This window comes from Salvia splendens, chromosome 16 (assembly GCF_004379255.2).
Source record: "Salvia splendens isolate huo1 chromosome 16, SspV2, whole genome shotgun sequence".
NCBI classification, from domain to species: Eukaryota; Viridiplantae; Streptophyta; class Magnoliopsida; order Lamiales; family Lamiaceae; genus Salvia; species Salvia splendens.
The window spans coordinates 8,823,271-8,846,627 of record NC_056047.1 but is presented as its reverse complement, the minus strand read 5'-3'; the positions used below and the strand labels follow the sequence as shown (position 1 = coordinate 8,846,627).

Genomic DNA, 23,357 nt, shown 5'->3' with positions numbered 1-23,357 from the left:
CTAACTCATCTTGGTTTGCCATTTGTCCGAGTTTAATTATTAAGTTAAAGCTAAGTTTTTTTATTATATAAACACTAATCAATTCTGGGTGATTGCAATTAATATCCAATTTCATGCCACGTATTACAGATCGTCAACACTAATCAGTTCTGGGTGATTGATAATCATAAATTCATAATATCAATCTCCTCTATCTAGCTGGTAATTCATGAACCAAAAATGGGCCCAATTCAAAGCCTAATTGGCCCAAAAGGTTTTAACGCTGTGAAGATACTTTAATCGAATAATGCAGTCTATCTTTCTTTCCCATTATAAGTGAGACTTGATACCATATACTAATACTGTGAAACCATGGGAAAGTGAAGAAAGACAAAACACAATTCATCCAACATCCCATGAAATTAATTAAGCTTTCAGCTTATTTAATTACTAATCTTTTCGCCATTCACTAAATAAATAATCCCCATTCTTTTTTGACCCTTTTTCTCGACCATCATATTAATTGATTCACAAATGTGACGTTCCTGTCCAAAATTTGGTGATTTGCAGAGTCTGAAGGAGCTTCATCTGTCACACAATTCGTTACCCAAACGAATCCCATCTTCGATAACTAGATTGAGGGCGATCTCCAAGTTCAATGAACGCTCGAGAAGCTGAGTTTCTCTTACATCACCAAATGGCTCCAGATGATGCCTTCCCAGTCTGAGCTATCTCGGATTTTATTGGCCGGCTGCAATATTCAAGGTAGATTATCAGAGAATGTCCTGGTCAGTGATCACTCCGAGTCCACTACAAGAGCTCGGCATATCAGTGAAACGTCTCACAGGAAACACCCCAGATTGGATCAGTAAGCTAAGTAAGCTCTATACGATGAACTTATCACTGAATAGCGTGATAGATAAGATCCCTTCCAACAAGTTAGCAGGTTCTTGGGAATAGGCTTTCAGATACAAAGTAGATCTACCAGGGGATCGTTGACGTTTCTTGATCTTTCGGAAAATAGCTTCAAGGGTGGCATCGAGCACATAGGCATGGCGATGCCTAAAGGTGATTACCTGATTCCATCAGGAGATTGGAGTCGATGAAGAGTCAGGATTTGAGCTACAACAGCGACTCCGAGCTGCCAGCAGCACTGGGGAATACAAGGTCCATGGAAGCCTGAAGCTGCAGAAAAATCATTTAACCGGGAAAATACCAGATGAATTCTCAAGTTCAAGAACTTGAAGGACTTAGACCTCTCAAGTAATTCTCTCAAGGGCAGTAGAATTCCACACGGGACCCTCTGATCGACTTCCCAAGAGGCACTTATTCAGAAACAAAGAAACATGTAGCTCACTACTCAAACTCTGTCAACCTTGAGACCTAATATTTCTTTCATGAACATTAGCCTTATTGTTTTAGTTCAAACTCAGGAAATTTCTGTACAAAGCTCAGGAAAATGCTGGCAACTTATAGAGACATGTGATGTAATTATTATTTCAAACCCAGATAAACGAAAAATGTCTCGCGCGCACGCGCACACACACACGAGAGAGAGACAGAGAGAAAGAGATGGGAGGAATAGAATGGACAAGAAATCTTCCATGTAAAAAAAACTGCATTCATCCACCATCATCTTGATGCTTACACAGTTTCTAATCCATAGTTTCTTCGGAACAAAGTTGATGATAATTTAAATAATCAATCTCATTTAACCGTATACAACACAAAATCTGCTCTGGCATCTCTTCGGCTTTGTTACCCTGTAAAGTAATAGTAGAAAATGTGAGTATGAATATATCTGGACAAATGAGAATATAAAGACAGAGGGCAAGAAGCATGTGATAACTCATCGTCCGAAACACCCGAAACACATATACTTGCCTGAATTGTCAATCCAAAATCCAATACACACAGCTTTAGCCTATCAAGAAATGTCTCGAACCCTTTTCTCGAAATGTAGCTGAATCTATGCATGTCCAAGTCGATTTCAAAATAATTTGCTTCCTGCAAGGGAGGAGGCAAAGAACCTTATGAGAATCGAAGACACTAACTCGTAGGCTTATGGTATACAAATAACAATGCAATAACTTTAAATGACTGATATTATTTCTTCGAAGGAATAAGTAAACATCATAAGCATGAAAGACTTGAAAGGGTACTTAGAACCCTATTTGATAGTAGTTGATATCAGAATGAAACCTACCAAATAAAAGTCATGTTGAGGACGTGAAAGTACAGGTTTCTCGTTGTAGGCATGCATGAGCTTCCTCTCTGCTGCACTCAGAGGAAGGTCATCCACGTTTGCTACTCGACCCAGTATCTTCAACCTTTCTCTAAAGGGTATGCTTGTTTCAGTACGAAAACTTTTAACCTTTTCCACTTCGTCATCAATCAACCTCTGTGGTTGGATAAGCATTTACAATGAAGATGTAGTTAATAGTGAAGAGAGGAAAATGTAAGCTGCCTAATACTGTATTTTGAAATAGAAAAGATCAAGCAGCAAAAAGTACTGCAGTTCAAATACAGAAAAAAGTCTTATCATAATAGTTTAATACTCTTATTGTGTCAAAACTCAAAAGTAGATCTAATATTAAACATTAAACAGCAAAGTTCAATTCTATAATTAACTTACCCTAACATTCTCTACAAAATGGGTTGGAAGGTCCTTTGCAAAGCTTTCAGACAGCTTAAAATACAAAACGAAGTTTATTCCTTCCCCATCTGTTTCACCCTGAAAAAATGTTGCCGGATATAATGGTATCTGCACAAACAGAAAAAATCCAGGTGTCATTTAGGACATGCACAACTGCTCGATCAAGCATACAAATACTTTTAACAATGCAGTACCTGAACATTTACAACGAGCATCGATGGGAGTTTCCCAGAAGAATTGACAGAAGGAAGCTCCACAAATCTAGCAATGTGATGAATTTTCCTCTGAGATAAGAACACATCAAGACCGAAAGGATAATATGCAGCGCAGTTGGGAGCCGAATCCTTCTTCTTATCTCTGCCAGACGAAACCAAGACCAAAACAAAAGAATAAGATTTACTAGATGTAGGATATCTACATTGTTTTATATGAATTCACTAATCTCAAATGCTTAGAGACGTACCTAAAATAATTCACTCCCCTGACTCTAAAAGTCCCTGGCTCGACATCCGACCAACTATCCGGCACTCTCTTCCCCAAGGGGCAAAATGGCACTTGGGAACCAGAAATAGGTCTTTGCAGTAACGCCTTTGAAGAAACTGCAATGTATTAAAAAACTCTATCAGGATACATATGTGGGGGGTGTATGTGTGCGTGTGTGTAGGTGATTGACATAAGGACTAAATTCAAAATCTTAGCCAGCAAATAGTTTGCAAAGAAAACGAAACGCATCCATGGACAAGAAGCCATAAGTTAATTAGGATTATTTGTAAGATTAAGAGTTTGTAGTACTAATCAAAAATCGAATACTTAATCACTACTTACATAAAGTAGCTGCAGGATGTCCGTCCTTCCACTTGAAGGGTAGTTTCAAGGCAGCTTTTTTTCTCGGACTAGAGCTACTTTTCTTTTCATCGGTGTGAACAGTTGAAGCTAAACAAGGCAAACAGTTATTTGGAAGAAGTCCACAATTGTCCAATATACTGTCATCACCTCCAGCAGTTTCCCCAGCCGATGAGGAAATTTCATCAACGAATACTGGTGTGTTTCCACTCTGCAGCTCACCAGATTTCGGTTTCAAGTCAGAAGCACTCGGATGGACTGAGCTTCTTGATACTCCGCTGACAGAATTGCGTGCTGAGCTGCTATTACACGACACCTCGTGATGATCAAGAGACGAAACGTGCTGTACGTTCACATCACAGTTTACTTGACTTGTATCTCTGGGAGAAGCAAAGCTCGCCGGAGATGGTCCTTCCAAACCGCTTAGAGATGGCACATCTGCAAATTTTCACTTACAAGTAGTTAACAACCACTCTTCCTTACTTGCAACAATCAAGAATGAGTATTTAGAAAAGCAACGTGCAAGACTTCTACAGACCATCCGGGATGCTTTGGAAATCTTCATCACTCCAGTCACATTCAAGAGCAGGATCAAACCACGCTTCTTCACCACTTCCTGTCAATGCCAGCAATGAAGACCAAGTATACTCCGAGAATTCATTTTTTAGTTCTGATCTTATAAATGTCTTCACCTGCCTAAAATTTATCAAACTAAACTGTGATTGTCACCAAAGCCTATTATACAGCATGAGTTCACATGAATAAAAATCAATAATGCTCCTAATGATCTACCTGATAAATTAAACATATAATCACGTATCCGGTTGCTATAATACGAACATGAGTTACACTTTAAACACACTCATTAGCCAGCTAAAACATCCCAACTTAACCGTCGTAGACACCATAACCCATTCTGAGTTCCAATTCTCCTTCTCCTTTACTAAATCATAGAAGGAAAAAAAACAATCCAAATGGCAAAATAATCAATCTTGATCGAGTTCAGAGATTCTCAAAAGCAGCTATTTAAATGTTGGAATTCCCACTTGTAATCTTTATCTTCTACAACAAAGCAATACCTAAAATTGCTGAGCTCTAATCTCCAAAACCTGGCTTAGCCAGCTACATTATCAGCTACAAACCAAAATCCCAAAATAAAGAGAAATCACACCATCACTTGACACGTCCAATGATATATTTTCACACTCTAGCATCACTAAACATCAAAACTTTCACCACCTCACTCATTAATTGAACCTCGCAACAGAAAATAACTCAACACGAGCATGCATTAAACACACACACTGAGAAAGAGAGAGAGAAATGAAACCATTGAAAGGCAAATTATTGGGGGAACGATCAGAAGGCAGAGATGGAAGCTTTTCCGATGATCGATCGGAAAGGTAATTAGATGCCGCCCTTTTCTTCAAAAACCTTCTGCGCTTCCTGCTCATCTTCTTCCTCGAACTGCCTGATTTACATCCGACGCAATTTTCCGGCCGGGAAACACACGCCCCCATCTCTCCAAAACCAGAGATCCAATACAAAATACCGAAAAATTACACCCCTTTTAGAGAGCTATTTCACAATGACGAGAGCATGAGAAATTAATTGATCGCACGCGATCATTTATCTCCCTCGCAAAATATCCACCACAATATAAGTCTAGAGAGAGAAGGAACTCGTTCTAGATAGAGAAAGCGTGAAAAGGAGGAGAACCCCCATCAACCACCCACCCACCCTCTCTCTCTCTCTCTCTCTCTCTCTCTCTCTCCTCTTTACAGTAATAATTGAATAGAAAATCTTTCGTCGCCAATTTACTGCATTGAATCTCTTCTATTCCATGGAGATTCACAAAATCGATTTTATATTTCATTAATCATATCACGCTAATAAATGCGTGCATTCTGTGTGTGTGTGAAATGAAATTCAATCTTTCTCAGAGCTCTTCTGCAAAAGAAATTAGGATTTAATTACTGTGGTGAAGCTGATGAGAATGAGAAGTCATATTTATACGAACCTGATATATTTTTTATTAGTAAAAAATTTAATGGAAATAATGAAATGGAAAATGGAAAATGGAAAATGGAAGACTAAATTCAGTGACGGCAGTTAGATAGAAATGGGGTTATGGCGGGGACCCCGGACACGTGGCGGCAATCTGGGTGTTCAAGCGTGTGGTTATTCAGCTCCGCACGTGTGTATGGTGGCTGGTTTTCGCTCACCAAAATCTAAGAGCACCCGCAACGCGTCCCGCGGGTGTCTCTTATCTCGTCCCTCCGAGACAAGACGGACGCGAGAAGCGTTGCAGCGTCCCGTCTCATCCCTATCTCGCCGAGACGCACGTCTCACCGAGACAGCTGGCACGCGCTGGCGCCCACTCGCCTGCCCGCGAGTGGGCTTCGTCACGCTGGCGCAATAAATAATTTTTTTAAAACAAATCGAATTTAATAAAAAAATTAAAAATTAAAAAACGGTAATATGACCGTTCAACGGTCTTATTACTGTTTTTAAATTTTTAATTTTTTTATTCTATAAATATTCATCTTTCACACACACAAACACACATCTATTCTTCTCAAATCATCTATTTCCTCTCCAATTTTCATCTCAAATCATCTCTTTTATTCTTCTCCCAAATTTAATCCATTCACGGATCCATTTGAGCAAATGCGACGAATAATGGAAGAATCGCTTGAAGAAGATCGACGTAGGGAGGCGGAGGAAGCCGCGCCGCCCCAACGACGATCCCGGACTTACATCCATCGTAACCGGGAGGAAGTCGCCGCAAGGTTAGTACGCGACTACTTATGTGATAACCCGGTATGGGGAGAGACCTACTTCCGTCGCCGCTTCTTCATTCGGAAACTGAGATTTCTGCATATCGCAAATACATTGCCAGCCCAGGAAGAGTTCTTTCAAGAAGGGTTCGACGTCGTTGGTCGTCCTAGCCACACGACTCTGCATAAATGTACTACAACAATCATTCAGCTTGCTACTGAACAAACGGCGGATTTGTTCGACGAATACCTCCACATTGGAGAAAGCACTAAGAGAATGTGCTTGATGAACTTCTGCAAAGGCGTCCGGGCAGCCTTCACCGACAAATTTCTCCGGAAGCCAAGCACGGTAGATTGTCAGTTTTTGCTCCACCTTCACGAAGAAGTGCACGGATTCCCCGGGATGCTTGGCAGCGTCGATTGCATGCATTGGCAATGGAAGAATTGCCCTGTGGCGTGGAGGGGGTCATACACGAGCGGCCATGAAGGCACCCACTCCGTCGTTATACTTGAGGCCGTTGCCGACTACCGGCTATGGATTTGGCATGCATACTTCGGGGTTCCCGGATCGAACAATGACGTCAACGTGCTCAACCAATCTGACCTCTTCGCCGAAGTTTTGGATGGTAAAGCGTCGGCCATCAACTTCATCGCTAATAGGGGTAAAAAAAAAAAAAAAAAAAAAACTTCATCGTTAACAACCGGCTGTATAAAATGGGTACTATCTTTCCGACGGCATCTACCCGAAGTGGCCAACCTTCGTGAAGACGTTCAACAGGCCGGTGAACGAAAAACAGACTCTTTTTCGCAGAAGCAAGAGGCTGCTCGCAAGGATGTGGAGAGGGAGTTCGGGGTTCTCCAAGCGCGCTTCAACATTATCAAAGCCCGGCTCGCACGTGGTTCATGGAGAATATGGTCGACATCATTTATACATGCATAATCTTGCACAAGATGGTCCCACTGCCTATTTCTACTTTTGATTTTTCATACATTAATGAAATTTATTTTTGCAAATTAAGAAAAATGTTTTATGTGCTGAAATTGCTATTGTTTATTTTTCTATATGCATTTATGAAATAAAAATAAATGTGACATACTTCCTCCGTCCCCGATTAATTGTCACTCTTTTTCATTTCGGTTCGTTCCTTAATAATTGTCACACTTCATTTTTACCATAAATGGTAAGTAGGTCTCACGTTCTACTAACTCACTTCACTCACATTTTATTATAAAACTAATATAAAAAAGTGGACCTCGCTTTCTACTAATTTTTTCAATCAACTATTGTTTATATTTCTTAAAATATGTGCCTGATCAAAGAGTGACAATTAATTGGGGGACGGGACGGGACGACGGGAGTATTTGCCTCAGTGATTCGACCAGTGAGCAGAAAAAGGACGACCTCTGCTTTAATAATTTGTTCCCAGTGTTGAATTTTATGAGGCTCAAATGTTATCATTACACTATTTACGACGGTACAAATTTTGATCACTATGATAATAGTCAAATCTATATTTTACGTAATTTACATTTTATATTTGAATACATTTCCTTCGTTTGTGTTTGAAAAAAGATTGTGAATTACTACTAGAGATAGTTCCGTGACCGTAACTAATTAATTTACTTATTCAGTAACTGTGGAAAATGTCCCTTTCAAAGTTTTTCCTTTATTGATACAATGAAAATTGCCGGCTGGCGATAGCCGCAAAAAATAGTAATTGCAATTATGATTAAATGATACAGATTTGAGATATGTTTACTAATTTATGGATGAATCGTAAATGTTTTTTTTGCCTATGCTACCAAAGTATTTAACATTATGCGATTAACTAAATCAAGGGAAATAAAATAAAAAATGAAATTTACATATATTACTCCATTTGTTTTTATATGCTGTCGTGGCGATATTTGGTGATCAATATTTTTACATGGGTGAATGCTACTTTTCTCACCTACTACAAAGTAAGTAAATACAGTAAAATTTATGAAGTCATTAAAACCTCAACAACCACCATCTCTATCTTAGGATCAGAAAATCATTGAATTTTTTGAATCAGGGGAGTACAATTATTATAACTATTTATTTGGTTTTAGATCCCCCCAACAATAAATGCAAATTGTTTTACATCAAATAGTTATTTTCATCTTTATAGGCTTGTTTCCTTTTTCTATCATCATAAATATTTGTTTTTAAAAGGGAAAACGACATATCACGCAAGAATTATAAAACAACACACGATTGGCTTATGTAGTTAGCATTACTTAATAAAGATTTATTCCACATAGCAAATGAAGTACTACTAGTTGTGGCGTAAAGCCAAATTAATTTTAAATTATTTTTCTATATAGGTGATGCTTGTGACGTATATGTTTGAAAAGTAATTTTGTCCCAAAATAAATCAGTGTTCCGTTGCACTAAAACTTTACATTTTAGTGTTTTACAGTTCTATAAATTAAACTAAACTCTTGCTATTTAACAATTGAGACGTTTATTTGGTGACATATTACTTATCATATAAATTTTGAGTCAATAATCTTTTACCTCAATGATTGAGCAACTAAGGTATCCGTTATGGAACAATGATATACATACGTATTTTATTAAAACTTTTTATAAAGAGGGCACATATTTGCATTTTAAATGGCATAATGCATTTTATGGACCCACGTATTTTGGTTTTCCAATTTTATATGCTTTTGCTTCTTTTTCCAATTTCTACACCAAAATGAATCTAGAATATTCTTGCAAATATCTGAATCGCAAAAATACATTTACAATAAATTAAATAAAATCATGTAATCGTATAGCCTCCGAGATTGACTGGACTGCATGTATATATAAGATTATAAAAATAAATTAGGTGCTAACTAACTGCATCGTTCAGTTTTTTAAGCACGCGATTAACATTATTAACTCAAAGACGAAAGACAATGATTGGCATTCTCTCATACATTAAAATTTGTTTTGTTGCCATTAAAATTAATTTTTTAAATAGTGACTCAATTGATGGCTTAGTGATGATGGTCACAGTTGAACGATTTTTTACTCCATTTATTATTCACGGAAATATCAGAATATATGAATAAATAGCCTTGAAATAGATTTTTTTCAGACCTAATACTACATGTTCCATCCTGCTTGTATTTTATAAGTAGGATTAATATTTAATTTTCGCAATTCGTGGCAATATTGACATGAAATTGGAAAAGGTGCATGACAAAAGTAAAAAAAACACAACCAGTATGATTGTTGTGAGTAAATAGTTGATGCTTCAGACACATTATCACATTGATTACAATTTTAAAAAGGGAGAAAACAATGAAAGATAGATGATTTATACAATTGTGATGAACTAACTAGACATACCACATGACAATTTATTTGGACCACTAAATTTTCTTTTGATGGTTGCATAGTCCTCTTGCAAAATAAGGCAAATTGAATTATAGATATAGCTAGTGAAAATGACTATGTAACAAAAGAATAAAAAATGAAAAAAAAAAAAAAACGTTTTCAAGCAATTCATAGAAGAATGGCATATATGATGTATTCATATACGAAATTAGTGATTATATTAATGATAGTTTACTTTCTTCATAATTGAAAATATAACATTTATTCTAAAATAAATAAAATTGTGTAACTTTTTTGGGACAGAAAATAATACTACTAACAATTTGTCCATATTTAATATTGTAGTATAATTTTTTTCGATGACGATGAAAATCTTGAATCCCTCTCGAGTTTAATTTTACATGTGTGGCATACTCGAATTATGAAATATTAATAGGGTTGGAATGAGAAACGTTTTACATTCATGCTGTAAAAATGTGGAGATTTTTTAAAACAAATTACAAGGGGAAAAATACAAAAGTGGCAACCAATGAATGTGGGACATCTGCTCTCTGCCGTATAGGAACACAAGTCACTTTATTTGCTGTCATAAACTTTGAAGTTGGGTAAACGACAAGTAAATAAAATAACAATAATAATAAAAAAATAAAAACTATGTACTTGCATTATGAATAAGAAAAGGTCACCCTCAGAAAATAATGTACCAAATACTCCCTCCGTCCCCTAATAGGAGTCGTTGTTTGACCGGGCACGAGTTTTAAGAAATGTAAAGAAAAGTTGGTTGAAAAAGTTAGTGGAATGTGAGACCCACTTTTTATATTGATTTTATAATAAAATGTAAGTGGAGTGAGTTAATTGAATGTGGGACCTACTGCCATTTATGATAAAAATGAAGAGTGACTCTTAATGGGGACGGCTCAAAAAGGAAATTAGCGACTCTTATTCGGGGACGGAGGGAGTATAAAATTGACTTTTTAATAACTGGCTGAAATAGATATAGCTAATAATTTCAACATGCGGTTAGCAGCAAATATTGCTTGGAGAAAAGATTGATGTTTGAGTTGTAGATATGGACATATGGCCCTCTCTATAAGCAATAAAAATCCACAAATTTGTAATTTGATTCTTGCGTTACACTCACAAAATTTATGAAACAAAAAACATTATATGTTTTGTCAATTTAGTATGTCGACGTGCGTGGAAGGCAATCTATGATTTTCAATACTCGTTTGTAATATGCTATGTCATGACTATTTCAAGGTTGATAAATATTTTACATAATTCATTGAGACCACAAAAAATTAGGTTCAATATTAATTTAGAATAGCTTCAAATTTAGTCAATGAAAAATAGGTTTGAACTTTGAACTTTCTAAATTTCTGAAATTTGAAAAATATTAGTATCACATGAAAACTGAAAAAGATAGTAAAATAGAGGCCTTGAATGTAGAGGCCAAGTAGGAAAATAGGATTGTGGTGATAATTTTCACTCCCCAGTGACTTGAAATATATGAATCTCATTTTTCAGGGACTGTTCACTCATTTATTTAATTGATACTACTACTTCGATAATCATTTTATTTATTTCCATGAACCTAAAACAGTAAACCTTATTTTACAAGATCAAACTGAAGTAATTAGACCCAAAATACAAACAATTACTAGAGCATCATTAACCGAGCGGGCCGGACCGCACCTGGGTCCCGGCCCGCAGCCCACGCGTTAAACGAGCACATTTTCCTGTCTGTCCCGGTGACGCAGTCGCGTCCCGGGGTTGGCCTGGCCGGCGATGGAGCTTTCGGGGCCGTGACCCGTTGCGTCCCGGCCCGGCGTTGGAGGGGGGTTCGGGCCGGTCCTGGGCCCCAATTTCTGAATTTTTACGCATTTAGAAGAGGAAGAAGAAGGAGGGAGAGAGGCAGAGGGGGAGGGGCGACGTGTCTGACCATTTTGATTTTCATATTTTTAATTTTTTTTTGTACTTTTCTTTTATGTTCTAATTTTTAATTTTTTTAGTTTATAATTTATTATTTTTATATTAAAAATGAATTTCGTGTTATAATTGCTTAACGTTTTCAATTTTTATGAGTAATATAAGCTGGAGATGTGAATAGTGTAATTTAATAGTTGTGGTCTGGGATGGGACCTGCAGGGTTAGAGCATCCGCAATAGAGGCGAGCGCATCGGCTCGCTGATTTTTGGCGCTCGCCAGTCCGCTTGCCGAACTATTGCAGCCGGCGAGCGCCAAATCGGCGAGAATTTCGGCGAGTGCACGCCGATTCCCGGGCGCTCGCCGATCGGCTCGCCCCTATTGCAGCCTCCCGATCGGCGAGCGACCGGCGAGCGCAATTTTGTTTTTTTTATTTGACTTTTTTTAAATTAATGTACTTTTTAAAATTTTAATATTATTATTGAATTTTCCCGTATATTTGTCGTAAATTTAATTCCGTATTTTGTGTGATTGTTTAATTATTTGTTTTTAGTGCAGATGATGTGGCTGAGCTATTGCTTGTCCAGTTGCTTGTCCTGCTGATATGACATGATGAATTTAGTGTTGCTGATGTGATAGATGAGTTTGTGGCTGAGCTATTGTTTGTCCACGAACTATTGTGGAGAAAGTTGTGATTTGGGATTCAAATTTAAGGGAATGATGATGTGGAGGGGACTTGAAGCCTAAATGGAGGACGGGGTTAATGATGCTCTTATAGCTTAATCTATTCTTTCCTGACCATTGTATTTGTGAAGTGAATCGTACCCATCTTAGTCAAAGTTCGAATTTCGTTAATAATCAGAAAAGCATTTAATATTTTCTCGAGGTGATAATCGCAATATCGATGAACTCGTTAATTGAAGCTCAATCCTAATTTTTTTTATCAACCATACAAAAATATTAGTAGTACTCCACTATTTAAATTAAAAGCCATACGAACTTGAGAAATTATTGGTTTAAAATTGTAAGTGGTACTTGGCATTTATTATAATTAGAACCCAATTATACATAACACAAAAATTATTGTGTGGCTGCCCAAGCTACTAATCGATAGCTAATTAGAGTTTAACAATGTTACACTTGAAAATTATTAAACTCTACCCACACAAATACACATAAATATGCTTTATACATAATAAATACTCTATTTTGTCCCAATTATATTGGATTGTTTTCCTTTTTCATTTATTCAAAAGATATGGAGTACATCATAAACGCCAATAATTTCTCAACTCCTTAACTCTATTTAATTCTTGTAAGTTTAATTTACCATCAAAATAAATATAGATATTATTAGTAAAGTTTATGTTACTAGATCATTTTTTAATAAAAATTTCATTCTCTCATCTATATAGGGGCGAAATATTTGATTTCAACTACCTTGATATTCAATTGATGTGATCATTATCTTCTCCTCCAGTCCTTCTTATCGTTTTAATTTAATTTTACCTGTTAGTACATAGGTAGTAGGGGCAAAAAATAGCAAATGATAATAGGAGTCCACATCATAGCCAACTTTATTTAATTTCAATATTTGTTGCTACTGTTGACTGCAAAAATAGGAAGAACTATTAAAAATCTGCATCGGAAAACTCACTTTTATTCAATAAATAGTGAAACTCCATTGCCATAAATGAACCGCAATTATAGAACAAGTTATGTAGTCAGAGACAAGTACTCCTTCATAACCCTAGTTTCAAAATTAATTGTTTATATTAATATTATTATTATTATTATTATTATTATTATTATTATTATTATTATTATTATTATTATTATTATTTTCCCCAAACCAATTAAATATTAATGTTTACTGAGATTTGTTTTGGTGAATGATAACTTTCGTCGGTTAGTGCTTGTTTACATACTACTACTACTATATGCAAATAATTTATTTTCAAACTACACTACCTCATACTCCATATATACTGAGATTTGTTATGGTATAACAAAGTATTGCGGCGGCGTGATAAAAAATTTATTTTTCTTTTTTTAAAAAGAAGTATACAGAGTGATGGTGTGTAGGGTCCTTGCGTGGAATATTAATATCTACAGATATAGTATATGCTTATTTGTGGGCTAAATAACAGATTTTTTTAGCGTCCAATATCATGAAATACTAAAATTAAAAAAAAAATGATACTACAAGTTTTACAATTTGAGATAAAATGGATAACTTTCGAATGTTTGCCGTGAACCTGATAAAAATGTTAATATAGTCGAACATTAGTTCTGTTTTATTCCAAATGCTAAATTTCATACATTTTCACACACAACAATATAATTAAAAAAATTGAATTAATCTTTAAAAACCAATTAATGTCTTTGATATCTACTATGACTGTGTACAATTTTATATCAGGGCCCATTGGGCTTTTATTGTACACTGGAATGGCATTTTATAATATGGGCTATGAATTAAAATAGTATATCCCAGCTTTTTTGGGCCTAGTAGCCTAGTACTACATTTAAATTTCAGAAGTAGTACAAAATTTTAAATTATTGAAGACCCTATAACTCCAATCCAAATCATCCTTCACATTATATACATAGATAGTATATTACTTAGGTAATTCAAGTTTTACATAACAAGACTACTCCTATTTTCTACTCCATAGACATAGATATAGTTATAACAAATTCTTTAATTTTCCAAATTTGATTACTAACGAATTCGCTATCTTGATCCGTATATGATATATAAATACACTCCAAATCTTTTTTTTTTCATTATCCTACTCTCAGACAAAATTTTAGCGCAAAAAATTCTTTGGTTATTAGTTTATTATTCAGGATAGTTAGGTCATTAATTTTATTTATTACAATACCTACTTAGTTAGTTGTCATCAACTATATTTCAAGGTGGCTAATTAAGATCGCTTAAAAATAATGTAGGAAGGTGGAAACGTGGAATATCGTACTATCAAACATATATTGAATATAAGATTTAATTTAGAAATAAATACTACAATAAATATTTTAAAATGCTGGAATATATTTTTTCTTCATAAAAATAATAAGTATAAATATGCTAATGAAACAAACATTTTTTTCTGAAAGATTGCAATTGCATCGCCAATTTAGGGAATTTGTCACATGGCGTGCCTCGGTTTGGACATGATTTGCATGCTATTGTTATTTGTATTTTCACCCGGTTATTGTCTCATTATTTTGTATCGTATTTATTACTACTATATTGTTATATCATACGACTACTCATGACATAATTATAGATTGCAAACACATGCATTAAATCGAATTGAATTTAAAGTATACAAGTAGGACAATCTCATAAAATTAACAAATAATCAGTAAAGTTATCGGTTCATAATTCAGTAGGTCAAATATCTTAATTATAAGGCCATAATATTATATCTATATATAATTAAATATATATATTATCAAAATAGTAGTGAATCATGATAAACTATAATTATATACTATAATTAAAACTATTGTATATAACAATTATATTAAATCTAAGGAAATATTAAAATATAATTAATGAAAATATTTAAATAAATTAATTACTTTATACATAAATCAAATATCCTATTCAGTTTACAATTTTAACAGTAGATGCGTCCTATTTCATCAATCTAGAGTTGGTGGTGCTTTATTACTTTTTGATCAATCGTTGTGCGCTTCATCTGTACTAATGCATTATGAAGTTAATATTTAATTATACTACATGCTATAATTTAGTACTACTACACAATATCATTTTACCAGAGTAAAATATTTAGAGTTCGTTTTTCGTTACTTTTTAATACAATCGTTTGTGGTTCAATATCTTAGTTCGAATCTTGGAGAATATTGAAATTTCATTTTTAGTATACGCAAATTGAGACAGACTAAGTTAAGTTATTGGTTGACTATTCAAATTAACTGGTCCGAATTTTAAAAGTACGTAGGTGATGGGTGGAATCGCTCCACTTTTTATCACGTTAGTTTGATGTGTCAAACATGTATAATTACTGAATTTGTTACGTAATTTATTAGGTTGAAAATGAACTTGGTTCGAATCTTGGAGAATAAGGAAATTATGTTTACTTAATATATGTCGGCAGCGGAAAAAACTATCCAACAACTTGGACAAGAGCATATACTATTGGTCGTGACTCACATCCGACTATCGTTTTTCTATAAGGAGTTGACCTACCCCAACATAATCTAATTAAATAAATCTGGGCAAATTCATCCAACTCGATAATGTGCAGGATTCTAATTTGAACTATCGTTGTTTCATTTTTTTTCTTAATTTTAATTTTAACTAATTTATAATTATTTAATTAATTATATGAGCAACTATATGTTTTTGCCTCGTTGTTGCTGCCTATAAATTTGTTCACATAAGAAGCGCTATTTAGTTAACCAATCACCCAACTAGATTATAATTAAAACCTTGAAAATATTTAAAATGCATGATTTATTTAGAGAAAGTGGGCTGAAATCTTTAAAGTGATTATGGTTGTCTAACTAAATTAGATAAATTGTGGACAAAGTTAGGCACATGACAGCAACTTCGCTATTGTTACTTATTGCTTCAATCACTAGCGATGAAATTTTGAATCATGCAAGTTATATCGTGGAAGGCATGCAAATTTCGTTTTAATATGGAAAAATTGTGAATATCCTTTTTTCCTAGATAAATAATTTACATTCTCTACGACTATAATATAAGCATAATTTAAGTTTATTAAACTCATCATCCACTCATAAACCAAAAAATATTCGCATGCATTTATTTACTTTACTGTTATAAGTCTTATTGTGATCATGTAATCTAATGGTAAAAAAATTATGCATCTTATTGCATAACACATAATTATCATTGTTAGATAATACATATGTCATGTAAATTAGTTTTTCATTTTTAAAAGTTGGATTTTAAGAAATACAAATATTATTTTAGGTCATTCTACTAAAAAAACCTAATAAAACTAACAATGATCTACTATAATATTTAAAATTGACCTTCGTATTTATTCTGTGTTCTACAATAAGGTTGAATTTTACATATATCACATTTTATACCGATATACGTGGAGTATTTATTTACAATACTTTCTAATTTCTAAGTGTAAATAATTATAAGCTCGCCTAAGTTTCCGATCTTATCCTTGAATTATTGCTAAGTACCAAGCTTTATAGGTGCGGTGTAGGTGAGCCAGATGTAGGAGAGATATTATGAAAACCATAAGACAGAAAATGCTCTGAACTTCACTCAAAGTCTGCAACTAATAAGTGTCTTCTCTTCCTATAACTTCAACGCATAAATTAAGCAGCGGCCGTCGTTTGGCGGGTAGTAGGCGTAGGGAAATGGATCCGAGGCGGTTGGAGACAATGAGCGGCGGTGGAGGAGGAGGAGGAGATGCCTTCAACTTTGCGGAGATCTGGCCGCGGTTTCAGATGAGCGCCAATGCGGCGTCGTACGGCTTGGCTTTGGATCCGATGTTGACGGATCAGAGATCGAATGATGATTCTCGGAAGCGGCGGGATAAAGATGAGCATTGCGGTAAGGGAGGAGGAGCTTCCACCAGCAGCAGCAATGGCGGCAGCTGCAACAACAATAACACCGTATCGGTATTGTTTTGAACTGATACTATTGAGTTGTTGTAGCTGCATCTGATACTTTATTAGTAGGAGTATTGATTACTGTGTATGCCTATTTGATTACGATGTGGAAATCGCAATTTGGCGAGTTTAATTTGAGGTTTGTGTTTGCGTTAGTGGATAGAAGTGCTGATTGAATTGAGAGAGGATTTAGGTTGAAGATTGATGTAATGTGAGTTATTCAAGCAATACCTAATTGTGATAGTGTTGCTCTGTTTGGGCAGAATGAAAGAAGAAACGAAGGTGATAGTAAACGGCTAAAGGCAGTGGGAGAACTTAAAGTTGAAAGGGAAGGGAATTCAGGCAAGGCGGAGGCAGAACGAGGGCCGAAGCTAGAGGAACTGCCAAAGCAAGACTACATCCATGTTCGAGCGAGACGAGGTCAAGCTACCGATAGTCATAGCTTAGCAGAAAGAGTAATGATCTGACTTGAAATGCTCTCGTGTTTATGATATTTTTTATCGTGCTTGTTCGTTATAAGTAGGATTGAATAAATCTAAACTACTAGTAGATTTTTAGATTGATGAATTATTGAAGTAGAATCGTAAATGATGAACTTATTTTGGGTGATTTTTTCTCATGCTATCTCTTGCAATCTTGGTACAGGCTAGAAGAGAAAAGATTAGTGAGAGGATGAAAATTCTTCAGGACATAGTTCCTGGTTGTAATAAGGTGAGTTATCAACTTAGTGTTGGTCATTTTTTCTCGCTTGTTGTTAAATGTTTATATATGTATATACTGTATATGGATATGTTTCTGAACTTTGATGAGATCAGTAATGGGCTTCATCTCTGTTAGAATATACTACTACGATTTTATATGTCAAACCAAACTTTTTTTGCCTGTAATTTCTTGTTTGGTCACCTTTATTTAACTGTATATTGATACAAATATATAAACATTATGCACTTCAATAAGAATGACAGAAATAAACAACAGTATTCCTATATATTTGTTCTGTTGTGATGGATTCTAGCTTTCATCTGCTTTATTGGCCATAATTAAGATGCTGATACGAGTGAATGAGATTACTAATTGGCAATAGGTATCATGTGTTCTTGACATAGGATATCACTTGTTGAGTTCATCTCTGTCTCACTCTCCTGAAAATAGAACCATCTAGCAAAATTTTATCCCTGTTAAAGTGAAACTGAATTGCTAGTTTTTAGATCATAGTTTGTTCCTCAATTTTAATGTCTCTTTTATTGTCTAGACTCTAAAGATAAATATTTGCTTAATATCTTTAATATAGAACCTTTTTTTTTCTTTAATATAGAACTTTGAGAGCCTTACTTTCCTGATTTTAGGTTATTGGCAAAGCTCTAGTGCTTGATGAGATTATTAATTACATCCAATCTTTACAAAGTCAAGTTGAGGTAGTTTTCTGTCTCTATCTGTACGAGGACTTCTTTGTAATTCTTTATGATGAGAGTCGTTCACCTCTATAATCCATTGGTCACAGTTATTTTTTTGCCGTCGCAGTTCTTATCTATGAAGCTTGAAACCGTAAATTCAAGAGGGGAGATCAATGAATATCCTTCAAAAGATGTGCGCGCGTCTAACATGATCTCAAACTCATCTTGCTTAAACTTCTTGATCTTTTGACACGTCTCGTCTTCCCCTCTTTCTTACAGTTCACTCAACAAACTTTTGAAGTCCCTGGCTTAGCCTTTGGTTCTCAGAGCGCACGTGAATACAGTTGGGGTTCGTCACCAGAGTGGCTACACATGCAGATTGGTAGCGGCTTTGATCGAACATCATGACATGAAATTTTATCCACACCATAAATCGAAATCTACAATCTATGATTCGTCCTCTTTAAAACCATACCAGCATATGCTTCTTGGATCGGGTCCATCTCCCCCTCACATGGTGTAGAGAGCAAGCGAGGAACCGGGGTGTATACATGGTTTGGTGCCGACGAAAGAGTCACGGAATGAGTGATCTTTGCAGAGGTTCTTCAAACTCCTAAATTCTAAATCTACTATCGAGTCCATGGTTACGTGAATAAAAAGCTCAATGTTATTTTTGGATTTACGTATTCCTGCAATGTTTTGCAATTATTTGTGATTTTTTGCCTCATATATAAAGGTGTCTGGAGATGTTGAAAGGAATCGTATACTGTTTCGTATAATGCCAAATAAAAGATCGATGTAGTCTATGAACCCATTCCATACTACTTGTTAGGATGCCTTGAATCAATTCTGTTTGACGCTATGATATGTTTCTATTTTGGGCCTTAATTGTTGTATTAGGCCCAGTTCGTCTCTTGTACCTATTTATATAGAAATAGGGCAAATAACCTTGTATATGTAACCACAGTCATAATACAATTTGTTTTCCGTTCTTGCCCGTGGACGTAGCCAACACAACGTTGGTGAACCACGTAAATTCTGTGCCTATTTACGTTCTTTCGTTTGACGATTACACAATTGCCCTATTTGGCATAACAAACTGGTATCTAGAGCCTGGTTTTCGAACAAGGGTTTTGAATTCCGCTGCTAGGGTTTTCTAGTAAATCGATCAAAGATGTCTGCTCTGAACGTAAAGGTTGACAAATTCATCAGGAGAAATAGTTTTGGCTTATGACAGATCAAGATGAGATCCCTGCTGAAGCAACACGGTTTGTAGGCGCCGCTCAAAACAAAGAAGGCAATGGAGGAGATGATGAGGAGTGGACAACCTTAGACGAAAAAGGCCCACTCGACCATCATGTTGTGTCTGTCAGACGATGTTATCATCGAAGTTGCTGATCAAGAGATTGTTGCTGCCCTTTGGACGAAGTTGGGGAGTCTATACATGACGAAGTCTCTAACCAACAAGCTGCTCCTAGAGCAAAGTTTGTTTCGATTACGCATGCAGGAAGGTATGCCCCTTCGGGATCATCTGGAAAATTTGAACAAAATTTTGTTGGATTTGCGTAATGTTAATGTTAAAGTAGAAGACGAGGATGTTGCTTTAATTTTGCTAGTTTCTTTGCCTGAGTCGTACGAGAATTTCGTTGAGTCTTTTATGATTGGGAAAGAAACTCTGTCTTTGGAGGATGTTCGATCTGCTCTTCACATCAGAGAGGATCGTCAACAGGCAACGAGTTCAGCCACAGAAAATCTGGCATCGGGATTATCTGTTACGGGTAAGGGACAGAAGAAATTCGGACAGAAGAAGCAGAACCAAAGGTTCAAAAGGTCCTAAAGCCCCTAAGTCAGATGACATTTGCAAATATTGTAAGGGCATTGGAAGGTTGATTGTCCAAAGATAAAGAAGAAATTGGGTAAGAAAGAGGATGCTAAAGGTTCTGCGACTGTGGCAGAACCTGATGACGCAAATTCGGAAGAAGTTCCGCCTTGGTTGCGGATGAACAGCCACACTCTAATGATGTGTGGATTTTGGATTCAGGAGCATCGTATCATCTCTGTCCTCACAGGGAGTATTTCACCACTTATGAGCAGATAGATTGAGGCAATGTTACCATGGCCAACAGTGTTGTCTGCAAAGTGGTTGGCATCGGCTCAATCAGGATTAGGACGTATGATGGGGTCTTCTGCACCTTGAACGATGTTAGGCATGTTCCACAAATGACGAAGAATCTGATATCGCTGAGTACTTTTGACAGTAAGGGTTTCAGTTTCAAAGGTGAAGGTGGAGTAATGCGTATTCTGAAAGGTTCGAAGGTGGTTATGACAGCTTTGAAACGGGGTACCTTGTATGTTCTGAGAGGTTCCATCATGGCAAATTCTGCTGATATTGCATCATCCGAGGTGGCAACCAAGGATATGACCAAGTTGTGGCACATGAGGCTCGGTCATATGAGAGAATGTGGCATGAGAATCATGCCGAATCGTGATTTTCTTTCTAGGCATAAAGTGCAGAAACTTGATTTCTGCGAACACTGTGTATTTGGGAAGCTTTATCGCAACAGGTTTCCAAAGAAGGGGGTTCATCGAACGAAGAGGACACTTGACTACATTATATGATTGTTGGGGTCCCTCACGTGTTGAATCTGTTGGAGGATACAAGTATTTTGTGTCGATGATTGATGACTACTCGAGGATGACTTGGATGATTATGATGAAACATAAATGTGAAGCATTCAAGAAGTTCAAAGAGTGGAAGACTCTGGTTATTCTGATTCTGATTATGCTGAAGATGTCGATAGTAGAAGATCTATGACCGGTTATGTTTTCACTCTTGGTGGTTCTGTTGTTAGTTGGAAAGCAACTTTGCAGGCTGCAGTTACTTTGTCTACTACTGAAGCAGAATATGTGGCGTTGACAGAAGCTGCTAAAGAAGGAATATGGTTGAAAGGGCTAGTTGATGATCTTGGTTTACATAAAGATCAAGCTATTGTGTTCTGTGATAGACAGAGCACTATTTGTTTAGCCAAAGATCAAGTCCACCATGAGAGGACTAAACATATTGATGTGAGGTATCATTTTCTAAGAGATGAGAAAAGAATTGAGGTGAAGAAAGTTGGCACTGCTGATATGTTCACCAAACCGGTCACGCAGAGCAAGTTTCAACATTGTTTGAACTTGCTTAATGTCATGAGTTGTTAGTTGCCCGTGGAGGGCAAATTTGAGGCAAGAATGGAGAAGTTTGTTCGTCTGGTATTATGATGACGTATTTGGAAGGAGGAATCAAGTCAAGGTGGAGATTTGTTAGGATGTCTTGAATAAATTTTGTTTGACGCTATGATATGTTTCTGTTTTGGGCCATAATTGTTGTATTAGGCCCAGTTCGTCTCTTGTACCTATTTATATAGAAATAAGGCAAATAACCTTGCATTTGTAACCGCAATCATAATACAATTTGTTCTCCGTTCTTGCTCGTGGACGTAGCCAACACAACATTGGTGAACCACGTAAATTCTGTGTCTATTTACGTTCTTTCGTTTGTCGATTACACAATTGTCCTATTTGTCGTAACACTACTAATGCTTAAATCAGTTACAATGGAAGTGAGAAAAATCAGTCACTAATTTCTACTTTGTTCATTGTTTAGACGGTTGAAAATTGGTTTGAGTGTGCACGAAATAAAAGATAGTATACTTTATAGAGGATTACTATTTGCTTATAAATATATGGTCTTTCAATATTTTCTAGTTTTTTTATGTTTGTTTTTTGAATTTAAATGCATAAAACTTTTAGCATTATTTTATTTACTTGCAAAGTACTAATGTTTACCTCAAATTGAAGATGTGTTTGTTGAAAATGCCAATGTGGCAAAAAACAATTATTACTAAAACGTTGTTTTTTAGAGAAAAAAAGTTATTGTTTTTAAAATAGGGATATAATCAAATGTAAACTTTAAATATTGTACAAACTCAAAACTATGATTTGGACCGTTAGAAAATATCAAAATATGATAAAATAATAATAATAAAAAATGTCAACACAGTGTCAACGGTTGATGTTGTGTTGACATTGTGCTGATACTGTATTGATATTGTGTTGAAACTGTATTAATACTATATTGAGGAGCTTGAAGTTTGAACAATATATAGAGTTTACATTACGCTTACAAAAATATATATGAACTTTTGAGACTATAAATTTTCATCTGACTTTTAAGATTTTCTTGAGTTTTTCCTAACAATAATTTCTGTGTTGATGTCCAACTCTTTGTTCTATTAATGGTGTAAACCATTTAAAAAAAATTTATGATGAAAACTTTCTTCTCAAATAAACATTTTATAATTAGCTAATGAAACTTAAATGGAATCTTTGACACCTCAGGTTCCAACTAATCATGAATATACTGTTAAAATAAAAATAATTTGGTCGACATCATATGCAGCTCAACTAAATCCCAATGTCTCATCATCAGCCACGTTCACATATATGGATGCCGATTGCCGATTAGAGAGGGAGGAGACGATTACAGGGGGGTGGGTGTATCCATTGTTAATGCCCTTTTCCAAAACTCGTATTCAATCCAACATCACCTCTTAAAATAAATAAAAAATAGCTGCAATTTGTTGGAAAAACAGAAAATATCAACATTCATGTAGTACGAGATTTGAAAAAAAATAAAGTTCAGAATAAATATCAGAAAATGTCAAAAAATTGTGCATTTATATATTAAAAAAAACAGTATACTGCATATTGTTTAGCCACTTCTAGCCACGTAGACCATAATATGC

The 23,357-nt window shown here is 35.5% G+C and overlaps 2 protein-coding genes across 3 annotated transcripts; one reads left to right on the top strand and one right to left on the bottom strand.

Moving 5' to 3' along the window:
• Positions 1–1,579: 1,579 nt before the first annotated feature.
• Positions 1,580–5,195, bottom strand: LOC121772108. Its single transcript, XM_042169087.1, has 9 exons — positions 4,809–5,195; positions 4,017–4,094; positions 3,461–3,916; positions 3,099–3,234; positions 2,830–2,992; positions 2,615–2,743; positions 2,186–2,380; positions 1,864–1,986; positions 1,580–1,742 (listed from the first exon to the last, which is right to left on the bottom strand). The coding sequence occupies exons 1-9, from the start codon at positions 4,996–4,998 to the stop codon at positions 1,635–1,637; spliced, it is 1,578 nt and encodes a 525-aa protein (XP_042025021.1). The 5' UTR covers positions 4,999–5,195; the 3' UTR covers positions 1,580–1,634.
• An 11,568-nt stretch (positions 5,196–16,763) lies between these two features.
• LOC121771359 (transcription factor BHLH089-like) lies at positions 16,764–19,329 on the top strand. Of its 2 annotated transcripts, XM_042168148.1 has the most exons (6): positions 16,765–17,185; positions 17,440–17,631; positions 17,822–17,887; positions 18,523–18,591; positions 18,698–18,763; positions 18,850–19,329. In XM_042168148.1, the coding sequence occupies exons 1-6, from the start codon at positions 16,922–16,924 to the stop codon at positions 18,976–18,978; spliced, it is 786 nt and encodes a 261-aa protein (XP_042024082.1). In that variant the 5' UTR covers positions 16,765–16,921; the 3' UTR covers positions 18,979–19,329. The 2 variants fall into 2 exon arrangements, with proteins under 2 accessions (XP_042024083.1, XP_042024082.1); XM_042168149.1 differs by lacking the exon at positions 18,523–18,591 and having other exon boundaries at positions 16,764–17,185.
• Positions 19,330–23,357: the final 4,028 nt, after the last annotated feature.